This window comes from Salmo trutta, unplaced genomic scaffold, assembly GCF_901001165.1.
Source record: "Salmo trutta unplaced genomic scaffold, fSalTru1.1, whole genome shotgun sequence".
In the NCBI taxonomy this organism is placed as follows: Eukaryota; Metazoa; Chordata; class Actinopteri; order Salmoniformes; family Salmonidae; genus Salmo; species Salmo trutta.
The window spans coordinates 102,249-116,215 of record NW_021822703.1 but is presented as its reverse complement, the minus strand read 5'-3'; the positions used below and the strand labels follow the sequence as shown (position 1 = coordinate 116,215).

General features: G+C 47.1%; 1 protein-coding gene across 1 annotated transcript; it reads left to right on the top strand.

Annotated features, from left to right (window-relative positions):
• The first annotated feature begins 7,896 nt into the window (after positions 1–7,896).
• On the top strand, positions 7,897–9,225 carry LOC115183907 (BTB/POZ domain-containing protein KCTD12). The gene has a single exon (XM_029744882.1). It carries the CDS (start codon positions 8,033–8,035, stop codon positions 8,867–8,869), a length of 837 nt encoding a protein of 278 aa, XP_029600742.1. The 5' UTR covers positions 7,897–8,032; the 3' UTR covers positions 8,870–9,225.
• The last annotated feature ends 4,742 nt before the right edge of the window (positions 9,226–13,967 follow it).

Genomic DNA, 13,967 nt, shown 5'->3' with positions numbered 1-13,967 from the left:
GGTTACTGGCCCAACGCTCTAACCACTAGGCTACCTGCTGGTTACTGGCCCAACGCTCTAACCACTAGGGCTACCTGCTGGTTACTGGCCCAACGCTCTAACCACTAGGCTACCTGCTGGTTACTGGCCCAACGCGCTAACCGCTAGGCTACATGCAGCAGGTATTGGTTACTGGGCCCAACGCGCTAACCGCTAGGCTACATGCAGCAGGTATTGGTTACTGGGCCCAACGCGCTAACCGCTAGGCTACATGCAGCAGGTATTGGTTACTGGGCCCAACGCGCTAACCACTAGGCTACCTGCTGGTTACTGGCCCAACGCTCTAACCACTAGACTACCTGCTGGTTACTGGTCCAACGCTCTAACCACTAGGCTACCTGCTGGTTACTGGCCCAACGCTCTAACCACTAGGCTACCTGCTGGTTACTGGCCCAACGCTCTAACCCTAGGCTACCTGCTGGTTACTGGCCCAACGCTCTAACCACTAGGCTACCTGCTGGTTACTGGCCCAACGCTCTAACCACTAGGCTACCTGCTGGTTATTGGCCCAACGCTCTAACCACTAGGCTACCTGCTGGTTACTGGCCCAACGCTCTAACCTCTAGGCTACCTGCTGGTTACTGGCCCAACGCTCTAACCACTAGGCTACCAGCTGGTTACTGGCCCAACGCTCTAACCTCTAGGCTACCTGCTGGTTACTGGTCCAACGCTCTAACCACTAGGCTACCAGCTGGTTACTGGCCCAACGCTCCAACCACTAGGCTACCTGCTGGTTACTGGCCCAACGCTCTAACCACTAGGCTACCTGCTGGTTACTGGCCCAACGCTCTAACCTCTAGGCTACCTGCTGGTTACTGGCCCAACGCTCTAACCACTAGGCTACCAGCTGGTTACTGGCCCAACGCTCTAACCTCTAGGCTACCTGCTGGTTACTGGTCCAACGCTCTAACCACTAGGCTACCAGCTGGTTACTGGCCCAACGCTCTAACCACTAGGCTACCAGCTGGTTACTGGCCCAACGCTCTAACCACTAGGCTACCAGCTGGTTACTGGCCCAACGCTCTAACCACTAGGCTACCAGCTGGTTACTGGCCCAACGCTCTAACCACTAGGCTACCTGCTGGTTACTGGCCCAACGCTCTAACCACTAGGCTACCAGCTGGTTACTGGCCCAACGCTCTAACCACTAGGCTACCTGCTGGTTACTGGCCCAACGCTCCAACCACTAGGCTACCAGCTGGTTACTGGCCCAACGCTCTAACCACTAGGCTACCAGCTGGTTACTGGCCCAACGCTCTAACCACTAGGCTACCAGCTGGTTACTGGCCCAACGCTCTAACCACTAGGCTACCTGCTGGTTACTGGCCCAACGCTCTAACCACTAGGCTACCTGCTGGTTACTGGCCCAACGCTCTAACCACTAGGCTACCTGCTGGTTACTGGCCCAACGCTCTAACCACTAGGCTACCTGCTGGTTACTGGTCCAACGCTCTAACCACTAGGCTACCTGCTGGTTACTGGCCCAACGCTCTAACCACTAGGCTACCTGCTGGTTACTGGCCCAACGCTCTAACCACTAGGCTACCTGCTGGTTACTGGCCCAACGCTCTAACCACTAGGCTACCTGCTGGTTACTGGCCCAACGCTCTAACCACTAGGCTACCTGCTGGTTACTGGCCCAACGCTCTAACCACTAGGCTACCTGCTGGTTACTGGCCCAACGCTCTAACCACTAGGCTACCTGCTGGTTACTGGCCCAACGCTCTAACCTCTAGGCTACCTGCTGGTTACTGGCCCAACGCTCTAACCACTAGGCTACCAGCTGGTTACTGGCCCAACGCTCTAACCTCTAGGCTACCTGCTGGTTACTGGCCCAACGCTCTAACCACTAGGCTACCTGCTGGTTACTGGTCCAAAGCTCTAACCACTAGGCTACCTGCTGGTTACTGGCCCAACGCTCTAACCACTAGGCTACCTGCTGGTTACTGGTCCAACGCTCTAACCACTAGGCTACCTGCTGGTTACTGGCCCAACGCTCTAACCACTAGGCTACCTGCTGGTTACTGGCCCAACGCTCTAACCACTAGGCTACCTGCTGGTTACTGGCCCAACGCTCTAACCACTAGGCTACCTGCTGGTTACTGGCCAAACGCTCTAACCACTAGGCTCCCTGCTGGTTACTGGCCAAACGCTCTAACCACTAGGCTGCCTGCTGGTTACTGGCCCAACGCTCTAACCACTAGGCTACCTGCTGGTTACTGGCCCAACGCTCTAACCACTAGGCTACCTGCTGGTTACTGGCCCAACGCTCTAACCTCTAGGCTACCTGCTGGTTACTGGCCCAACGCTCTAACCACTAGGCTACCTGCTGGTTACTGGCCCAACGCTCTAACCTCTAGGCTACCTGCTGGTTACTGGCCCAACGCTCTAACCACTAGGCTACCTGCTGGTTACTGGTCCAAAGCTCTAACCACTAGGCTACCTGCTGGTTACTGGCCCAACGCTCTAACCACTAGGCTACCTGCTGGTTACTGGTCCAACGCTCTAACCACTAGGCTACCTGCTGGTTACTGGCCCAACGCTCCAACCACTAGGCTACCAGCTGGTTACTGGCCCAACGCTCTAACCACTAGGCTACCTGCTGGTTACTGGCCCAACGCTCTAACCACTAGGCATTATATTGTCCTCTTATTAAACAGGGTAGAGGGAGAGAGCCAAACGTATTGTTCATCCCAAATAGCACCCTATCCCCTATGGGCCTTGGTTTAAAGGCAGTGCTCCACATAGGGAATAGGGTGTTATTTGGGCCGTCGTCATACATGGTTTTCATCCTCCTGGTGCCCAATTATCCTCCTGTATCCCTCCGTGTGTCTGTGTGACCTTCTGCTAATGGAGCTAGAGGCATGGGATCAATATCATCAATATCACCCTCTCCCTCTCCCTGCTCAACTCTAGTGTAATATAATATAATACACTACACGGCCAAAAGTATGTGGACACCTGCTCGTCTAACATCTCATTCCATAATCATCATTAATATGGAGTTGGACCCCCCCCTTTGCTGCTATAACAGCCTCCACTCTTCTGGGAAGGCATTAATATGGAGTTGGTCCCCCCCCCCCCCCCCCCCCCCCCCCCCCCCCCCCCCCCCCCCCCCTTTGCTGCTATAACAGCCTCCACTCTTCAGGGAAGTCATTAATATGGAGTTGGTCCCCCCCCCCCCCCCTTTGCTGCTATAACAGCCTCCACTCTTCAGGGAAGTCATTAATATGGAGTTGGTCCCCCCCCTTTGCTGCTATAACAGCCTCCACTCTTCAGGGAAGGCATTAATATGGAGTTGGTCCCCCCCCCCCCCCCCCCCTTTGCTGCTATAACAGCCTCCACTCTTCAGGGAAGGCATTAATATGGAGTTGGTCCCCCCCTTTGCTGCTGTATCAGCCTCCACTCTTCAGGGAAGTCATTAATATGGAGTTGGTCCCCCCCCCCCCCCCTTTGCTGCTATAACAGCCTCCACTCTTCAGGGAAGTCATTAATATGGAGTTGGTCCCCCCCCTTTGCTGCTATAACAGCCTCCACTCTTCAGGGAAGGCATTAATATGGAGTTGGTCCCCCCCCCCCCCCCCCTTTGCTGCTATAACAGCCTCCACTCTTCAGGGAAGGCATTAATATGGAGTTGGTCCCCCCCTTTGCTGCTGTATCAGCCTCCACTCTTCAGGGAAGGCATTAATATGGAGTTGGTCCCCCCCCCCTTTGCTGCTATATCAGCCTCCACTCTCCTGGGAAGGCATTAATATGGAGTTGGTCCCCCCTTTGCTGCTATAACAGCCTCCACTCTTCTGGGAAGTCATTAATATGGAGTTGGTCCCCCCCTTTGCTGCTATAACAGCCTCCACTCTTCAGGGAAGGCATTAATATGGAGTTGTTCCCCCCCCCCTTTGCTGCTATAACAGCCTCCACTCTTCAGGGAAGTCATTAATATGGAGTTGGTCCCCCCCCCTTTGCTGCTATAACAGCCTCCACTCTTCTGGGAAGGCATTAATATGGAGTTGGTCCCCCCCCCCCCCCCCTTTGCTGCTATAACAGCCTCCACTCTTCAGGGAAGTCATTAATGTGGAGTTGGTCCCCCCCCTTTGCTGCTATAACAGCCTCCACTCTTCAGGGAAGGCATTAATATGGAGTTGGTCCCCCCCCCTTTGCTGCTATAACAGCCTCCACTCTTCTGGGAAGGCTTTCCACTAGATGTGGGAACATTGCTGCGGGGACTTGATTCCATTCAGCCACAAGAGCATTAGTGAGGTCGGGCCCTGATGTTGGGGGATTAGGCCTGGCTCGCAGTCGGCGTTCCGATTCATCCCAAAGGTGTTCGAGGGGGTTGAGGTCAGGGCTCTGTGCAGGCCAGTCAAGTTCTTCCACGCCGAGCTTGACAAATCATTTCTGTATGGACATCGCTTCTGTGCACAGGGGCGATATGGGTAGATTACTGAGGATTTTTTTTTGGTATTTAATCCATTTTAGAATAAGACTATAATGTAACAAAATGTGGAAAAAGCCAAGGGGTCTGAATACTTTCCGTAGGCACCGTATAGGATGAAATGATTGGAGAATTGGTCTAACCAGGAATGTCCAATCTAGAAGAGATACTGATGGACAGAGATATGGAGGTTCTTAGTTATTCTATGCTATTCTGTTCTGTTCTGTGCTAATATTTTCTAATCTATTCTGTTGTATTGTATTCTTTGCTTTTCTATGCTAGTCTATTCTATGCTAGTCTATTCTATGCTAGTCTATTCTATGCTAGTCTATTCTATGCTAGTCTATGCTAGTCTGGTCTATTCTGTTCTGCTCTATTCTATTTTAGGAACAGGGACTGTCTAGTAGTCCCTGTTCAGCTCCTTACTGTAGACAGCCTGTGCTACTGCTCTCAGACCACTATCAGGACTGTCTAGGAGTCCCTGTTCAGCTCCTTACTGTAGATAGCCTGCTCTCAGACCACTATCAGGACTGTCTAGGAGTCCCTGTTCAGCCCCTTACTGTAGATAGCCTGTGTTACTGCTCTCAGACCACTATCAGGACTGTCTAGGAGTCCCTGTTCAGCTCCTTACTGTAGATAGCCTGTGTTACTGCTCTCAGACCACTATCAGGACTGTCTAGGAGTCCCTGTTCAGCTCCTTACTGTAGACAGCCTGTGTTACTGCTCTCAGACCACTATCAGGACTGTCTAGGAGTCCCTGTTCAGCTCCTTACTGTAGACAGCCTGTGTTACTGCTCTCAGACCACTATCAGGACTGTCTAGGAGTCCCTGTTCAGCCCCTTACTGTAGACAGCCTGTGTTACTGCTCTCAGACCACTATCAGGACTGTCTAGTAGTCCCTGTTCAGCTCCTTACTGTAGACAGCCTGTGTTACTGCTCTCAGACCACTATCAGGACTGTCTAGGAGTCCCTGTTCAGCCCCTTACTGTAGACAGCCTGTGTTACTGCTCTCAGACCACTATCAGGACTGTCTAGGAGTCCCTGTTCAGCTCCTTACTGTAGACAGCCTGTGTTACTGCTCTCAGACCACTATCAGGACTGTCTAGGAGTTGCTGTTCAGCTCCTTACTGTAGATAGCCTGTGTTACTGCTCTCAGACCACTATCAGGACTGTCTAGGAGTCCCTGTTCAGCTCCTTACTGTAGACAGCCTGTGTTACTGCTCTCAGACCACTATCAGGACTGTCTAGTAGTCCCTGTTCAGCTCCTTACTGTAGACAGCCTGTGTTACTGCTCTCAGACCACTATCAGGACTGTCTGGTAGTCCCTGTTCAGCCCCTTACTGTAGACAGCCTGTTACTGCTCTCAGACCACTATCAGGACTGTCTAGGAGTCCCTGTTCAGCTCCTTACTGTAGACAGCCTGTGTTACTGCTCTCAGACCACTATCAGGACTGTCTAGGAGTCCCTGTTCAGCTCCTTACTGTAGATAGCCTGTGTTACTGCTCTCTCCACTGGTGATAAGTGATAAGAATGAAGATGTGCTCAAGTCATGTTCCGATCTGCATTTTTCTACATTGGACACTAGATGTCACTCTTGTCCAATTATCTGGAGGGTCTCTGTCTATTGGCTTGGAGGGTCTCTGTCTATTGGCTTAGAGGGTCTCTGTCTATTGGCTTGGAGGGTCTCTGTCTATTGAGAACCACTGAGAACTTGGAGAGTCTCTCTATTGAGAACCACTGTAGACTTGGAGGGTCTCTGTCTATTGAGAACCACTGAAGGCTTGGAGGGTCTCTGTCTATTGAGAACCACTGAAGGCTTGGAGGGTCTCTGTCTATTGACTTGGAGGGTCTCTGTCTATTGGCTTGGAGGGTCTCTGTCTATTGGCTTGGAGGGTCTCTGTCTATTGGCTTGGAGGGTCTCTGTCTATTGACTTGGAGGGTCTCTGTCTATTGAGAACCACTGAAGACTTGGAGGGTCTCTGTCTATTGACTTGGAGGGTCTCTGTCTATTGAGAACCACTGTAGGCTTGGAGGGTCTCTGTCTATTGGCTTGGAGGGTCTCTGTCTATTGAGAACCACTGTAGACTTGGAGGGTCTCTGTCTATTGAGAACCACTGAGAACTTGGAGGGTCTCTGTCTATTGGCTTGGAGGGTCTCTGTCTATTGAGAACCACTGTAGACTTGGAGGGTCTCTGTCTATTGAGAACCACTGTAGACTTGGAGGGTCTCTGTCTATTGAGAACCACTGTAGACTTGGAGGGTCTCTGTCTATTGGCTTGGAGGGTCTCTGTCTATTGAGAACCACTGAAGGCTTGGAGGGTCTCTGTCTATTGAGAACCACTGAAGACTTGGAGGGTCTCTGTCTATTGAGAACCACTGTAGACTTGGAGGGTCTCTGTCTATTGGCTTGGAGGGTCTCTGTCTATTGGCTTGGAGGGTCTCTGTCTATTGGCTTGGAGGGTCTCTGTCTATTGGCTTGGAGGGTCTCTGTCTATTGGCTTGGAGGGTCTCTGTCTATTGACTTGGAGGGTCTCTGTCTATTGGCTTGGAGGGTCTCTGTCTATTGGCTTGGAGGGTCTCTGTCTATTGAGAACCCCTGTTTATACAGGCAGCCCAATTCTGACCCTTTTTTCCCAATTATTGGCAAAAGATCTGATCAGATTGGTCAAAAATAACAATTAGTGGGAAAATATGAGAATTGGGCTTCCTGTGTAAACGTGGCCTTATATGTCCTCATCATCCCCACTAGATGTCAGTCTCTTCCTGTCTTGACCAGCGGTGGAATAAATACTCAATTCTCATACTTGAGTAAAAGTAAAGATACATTAATAGAAAATGACTCAAGTAAAAGTGCAAGTCGCCCAGTGAAATACTACATGAGTAAAAGTATAAATCATTTCACATTCTTTATATTAAGCAAACCAGAAGGCACCATTTTCCTATTTTCTCGGGATATCCAGAGGCCACACTCCAACACTCATTTACAAACGAAGCATTTGTGTTTTAGTGAATCTGTGAGATCGGAGGCAGTAGGGACGACTCTTGAGAAGTGTGTGAATTGGACAATAATGTCCAGTCCTGCTGAGCATTCGAAATGGAACGAGTACTTTAGGGTGTCAAGGAAAATGTACGGAGTAAAAAAGTACATTATTTTCTTTAGGAATATAGTGAAGTAAAAGTAAAAGTAGTCAAAAATATAAATAGTAAATTACAGATACCGTAAAAAAACGACTTAAGTAGTACTTTCAAGTATTTTTTACTTAATTACTTTACACCTCTAGTCTTGAGTGGATTCATAGCTTTACTTCTAATAAAGAGAAGTCAAAACCTCTGTCCGTGAAGAGTTAACTTTTCAGCAATATTCTGCTGCGTCCCCAGTCCGTCTCCTCCTCCTCCTCCTCCTCTCTCCTTCTCCTCCTTTCTCCTCCTCCTCTCTCCTCCCACACAACTCCAGCCATATAAACAAAACCCGTTACATTTGTACTGTTGTTATTTTTTGGTTCGTTTCCTGGATTCTCCAAGTTGGTTGAAGTTCTACCCAGCCAGGCGCGCAGGAGAGACATGGCGCACAGCGAGAACCAACAGTCGTCCTTTTCTGATATAATAGAATTAAACGTCGGTGGACAAGTCTATGTAACTCGACATGCAACTTTAGTCTCCGTCCCAAACTCTCTCCTGTGGACTGTGTTCAGACAGAAGAGCCCTACAGAACTACCGAAAGATCGCAAAGGACGATACTTCTTTGACCGGGATGGATTTCTGTTCAGGTATATTCTGGATTATCTGCGGGAAAGGGACATCGTTTTACCGGACTTCTTTAAAGAGAGAGGTCGGTTACAGAAGGAGGCGGAGTTCTTCCAGCTGCATGAGCTCTCACAGCGTCTCAGACCGACAGGGAGTAAAGACGTCTCTCTCGGGGACGAGCTGGGCGCCCGTGGGGACCCGGAAGAGGCTTCGCTTGCGTGCGCTCTGAGTAGTAGCAGTATCACGGCGACGACCGTGAGCAGCCCGACACCGAGCCTTCCCTCCCCGTTCCAGAAGCATGGCTTTATTACCATTGGTTACCGGGGCTCCTACACCATCGGGAGGGATATTCAAACGGACGCCAAGTTCAGACGAGTGGCCAGAATAACGGTTTGCGGAAAGACGTCCCTGGCCAAAGAAGTTTTCGGAGAGACTCTGAACGAGAGCAGAGACCCGGACAAACCACCTGAGAGGTACACCTCCCGGTATTATCTGAAGTATAACTTTCTCGAGCAGGCGTTCGACAGGCTCGCGGAGGTCGGTTTCCACATGGTGGCTTGCAGCTCCACGGGGACGTGCGCGTACGCGAGCAGCGACCCGAACGAAGACAAAATCTGGACCAGCTACACCGAATACGTGTTCTCCCGGGACTGACCAACCCGTTCCGTTACCCGGCCGTTAGGTAGCCTTACTACCCGACGGTACTGGGACAGTGACGTCATGTGACGCTCACCTGTACGGTAGAGAGACTACCTGCGGAAATGTGAAAACTCCTCTATCTTCTTTATATTGTCCCATGTGATTGTGGGAAAGGTTAAAGGTTACTGAGGATTATTCTGAAAGTATGGACGTATTGGTTGTTGTTTTGCCGAGGCCTATATAAGTCTAACGGAGGTATATTTCATGTTGCAGACCAGTCTATATTATACAGTTATACGACTGTTGTGACAGGAGAAAGCTGTTCTCAATGTTGTTCTACTAACATGCCAACACACACACACACACACACATCACACAAACATTTACACACACACACCACACAAACATTTCCACACACACACACACACCCAAACATTTCCACACACACACACCACACAAACATTTACACACACACACCACAAACATTTACACACACCACAAACACCACACAAACATGTACACACACACACACACCACACACATGTACACACACCACACAAACATGTACACACACACACACACACATTTACACACACCACACAAACATTTACACACACACACACACACACACCACACAAACATTTACCCACACACACCGCAAAAACATTTACACACACACAGCAAACATTTACACACACACACACAAACTTTTACACACACACACACAAACATTTACACACACACACCACACAGACAGACATTTACACACACACACCACACAAACATTTACACACACACCACACACATGTTCACAGAACAAGCACAAGGCATGTGAGGGTTGACATGCTGTTGAACCTAACTCCCTCTGGGCTGTTGAACCTAACTCCCTCTGGGCTGTTGAACCTAACTCCCTCTGGGCTGTTGAACCTAACTCCCTCTGGGCTGTTGAACCTAACTCCCTCTGGGCTGTTGAACCTAACTCCCTCCTGTCTTTGTCTTGGGTTGACAGGCCTCTACTGGATAAGTTGCGTTTTTTGTGTTTCAACATCTAAAGCTGTATTTTCAATTTTAAAATAAATCATATCAAAGTAATATTTGTATTTATGTGTTCATGAATTTGTTTGTATCATGTCTAGAACAGACCAAAACATCTGGGCTAAAGATTATGATGACAAAGTCATTCTAGGATTTAATCGAGCAGCTGAGATATATTTTTCAGTAGGGGAAAAAGGAGCCATATTCCCAACACTCTGCAGTCACTATGAAAGTTATACATTGTTTCACACCCTTGTTAATCTGATGTGGACAGACTAACCAAACTACATGAGATTTTACTTCTGGGTAAACAGAGAATACACCCTCAGAAATGTTTATTTTATGTTGGTGTCAAGCATTGAAAGAGGATGGAATCCACTCCGACAGGAAAGTGTTCTATAGAATCCACTCTGACAGGAAAGTGTTCTATAGAATCCACTCTGACAGGAAAGTGTTCTATAGAATCCACTCTGACGGGAAAGTGTTCTATAGAATCCACTCTGACAGGAAAGTGTTCTATAGAATCCACTCTGACAGGAAAGTGTTCTATAGAATCCACTCTGACAGGAAAGTGTTGTATAGAATCCACTCTGACAGGAAAGTGTTGTATAGAATCCACTCTGACGGGAAAGTGTTCTATAGAATCCACTCTGACAGGAAAGTGTTGTATAGAATCCACTCTGACAGGAAAGGGTTGTATAGAATCCACTCTGACAGGAAAGTGTTGTATAGAATCCACTCTGACAGGAAAGTGTTCTGTAGAATCCACTCTGACAGGAAAGTGTTCTGTAGAATCCACTCTGATAGGAAAGTGTTCTATAGAATCCACTCTTATAGGAAAGTGTTCTATAGAATCCACTCCGACAGGAAAGTGTTCTATAGAATCCACTCTGACAGGAAAGTGTTCTGTAGAATCCACTCTGACAGGAAAGTGTTCTGTAGAATCCACTCTGACAGGAAAGTGTTCTATAGAATCCACTCTGACAGGAAAGTGTTCTATAGAATCCACTCTGACAGGAAAGTGTTGTATAGAATCCACTCTGACGGGAAAGTGTTCTATAGAATCCACTCTGACAGGAAAGTGTTCTATAGAATCCACTCTGACAGGAAAGTGTTCTATAGAATCCACTCTGACGGGAAAGTGTTCTATAGAATCCACTCTGACAGGAAAGTGTTCTATAGAATCCACTCTGACAGGAAAGTGTTGTATAGAATCCACTCTGACAGGAAAGTGTTCTGTAGAATCCACTCTGACAGGAAAGTGTTCTATAGAATCCACTCCGACAGGAAAGTGTTGTATAGAATCCACTCTGACGGGAAAGTGTTCTATAGAATCCACTCTGACAGGAAAGTGTTCTATAGAATCCACTCTGACGGGAAAGTGTTCTATAGAATCCACTCTGACGGGAAAGTGTTCTATAGAATCCACTCTGACAGGAAAGTGTTCTATAGAATCCACTCTGACAGGAAAGTGTTGTATAGAATCCACTCTGACAGGAAAGTGTTCTGTAGAATCCACTCTGACAGGAAAGTGTTCTGTAGAATCCACTCTGATAGGAAAGTGTTCTATAGAATCCACTCTTATAGGAAAGTGTTCTATAGAATCCACTCCGACAGGAAAGTGTTCTATAGAATCCACTCTGACAGGAAAGTGTTCTGTAGAATCCACTCTGACAGGAAAGTGTTCTGTAGAATCCACTCTGACAGGAAAGTGTTCTATAGAATCCACTCTGACAGGAAAGTGTTCTATAGAATCCACTCTGACAGGAAAGTGTTGTATAGAATCCACTCTGACGGGAAAGTGTTCTATAGAATCCACTCTGACAGGAAAGTGTTCTATAGAATCCACTCTGACAGGAAAGTGTTCTATAGAATCCACTCTGACGGGAAAGTGTTCTATAGAATCCACTCTGACAGGAAAGTGTTCTATAGAATCCACTCTGACAGGAAAGTGTTCTATAGAATCCACTCTGACAGGAAAGTGTTCTATAGAATCCACTCTGACAGGAAAGTGTTCTATAGAATCCACTCTGACGGGAAAGTGTTCTATAGAATCCACTCTGACGGGAAAGTGTTCTATAGAATCCACTCTGACAGGAAAGTGTTGTATAGAATCCACTCTGACAGGAAAGTGTTGTATAGAATCCACTCTGACAGGAAAGTGTTGTATAGAATCCACTCTGACAGGAAAGTGTTGTATAGAATCCACTCTGTCGGGAAAGTGTTCTATAGAATCCACTCTGACGGGAAAGTGTTCTATAGAATCCACTCTGACGGGAAAGTGTTCTATAGAATCCACTCTGACGGGAAAGTGTTCTATAGAATCCACTCTGACAGGAAAGTGTTCTATAGAATCCACTCTGACAGGAAAGTGTTCTGTAGAATCCACTCTGACAGGAAAGTGTTCTATAGAATCCACTCTGACAGGAAAGTGTTCTATAGAATCCACTCTGACAGGAAAGTGTTCTATAGAATCCACTCTGACAGGAAAGTGTTCTATAGAATCCACTCTGACGGGAAAGTGTTCTATAGAATCCACTCTGACGGGAAAGTGTTCTATAGAATCCACTCTGACGGGAAAGTGTTGTATAGAATCCACTCTGACAGGAAAGTGTTGTATAGAATCCACTCTGACAGGAAAGTGTTGTATAGAATCCACTCTGTCAGGAAAGTGTTCTATAGAATCCACTCTGACGGGAAAGTGTTCTATAGAATCCACTCTGACGGGAAAGTGTTCTATAGAATCCACTCTGACAGGAAAGTGTTCTATAGAATCCACTCTGACAGGAAAGTGTTCTATAGAATCCACTCTGACAGGAAAGTGTTCTATAGAATCCACTCTGACAGGAAAGTGTTCTATAGAATCCACTCTGACAGGAAAGTGTTCTATAGAATCCACTCTGACGGGAAAGTGTTCTATAGAATCCACTCTGACGGGAAAGTGTTCTATAGAATCCACTCTGACGGGAAAGTGTTCTATAGAATCCACTCTGACGGGAAAGTGTTCTATAGAATCCACTCTGACGGGAAAGTGTTCTATAGAATCCACTCTGACGGGAAAGTGTTCTATAGAATCCACTCTGACGGGAAAGTGTTCTATAGAATCCACTCTGACAGGAAAGTGTTCTATAGAATCCACTCTGACAGGAAAGTGTTCTGTAGAATCCACTCTGACAGGAAAGTGTTCTATAGAATCCACTCTGACAGGAAAGTGTTCTATAGAATCCACTCTGACAGGAAAGTGTTCTAAACTTCCTCTCACAGAGCTCAACAGCAACACTGTATGGAGTTAATGTCTGTCTCTGATAAGGTTTCTGATGTCACACACACACACACACAGCAGATTGTGTCCTGTGCGGTCTGTGGAAACAGATGTAGAGACGCCACAGAAGGAAAGAGGAACTAGACTTTTACCCAGATGATGAAAGACTATGGTCAATGCTTCTCTATAGCTCTACCGTTGTATTTACATGTGGGTTGTGGCAATCCTGCAGATACAGGCTTCATTTAGACATTTTTGCTACACGTTTCCTCCCCCAGCCTGTTCATACAAACAAACACACATTTGTTTTTCTATCCTTGTTAGGACCAAATAATGGATTCCCACTCAAATCCTATTTCCCCTAAACCTAAACCAACCTTAACCTCAAATCTATCCTGAATTCTAATTCTAACCCTAACCTCAAATCTAACCTGAATTCTAATTCTAACCCTTAACTTAACTCTAACCTAACCTCAAATCTAACCTGAATTCTAATTTTAACCCTTAACCTAACTCTAACCTAACCTCAAATCTAACCTGAATTCTAATTCTAACCCTTAACCTAACTCCAACCTAACCTCAAATCTAACCTGAATTCTAATTCTAACCCTAACCTCAAATATAACCTGAATTCTAATTCTAACCCTTAACCTAACTCCAACCTTAACCTGAAATCTAACTCTAACTCTAATTCTAACCCTAACCCTTAACCTAACTCCAACCTTAACCTCAAATCTAACCTGAATTCTAATTCTAACCCTAACCTCAAATCTAACCTGAATTCTAATTCTAACCCTAACCCTTAACCTAACTCTA

Bases quoted from the DNA above. Each gene is read 5' to 3' on its own strand.
- LOC115183907 (XM_029744882.1), top strand. From the start codon at position 8,033: ATGGCGCACAGCGAGAACCAACAGTCGTCCTTTTCTGATATAATAGAA.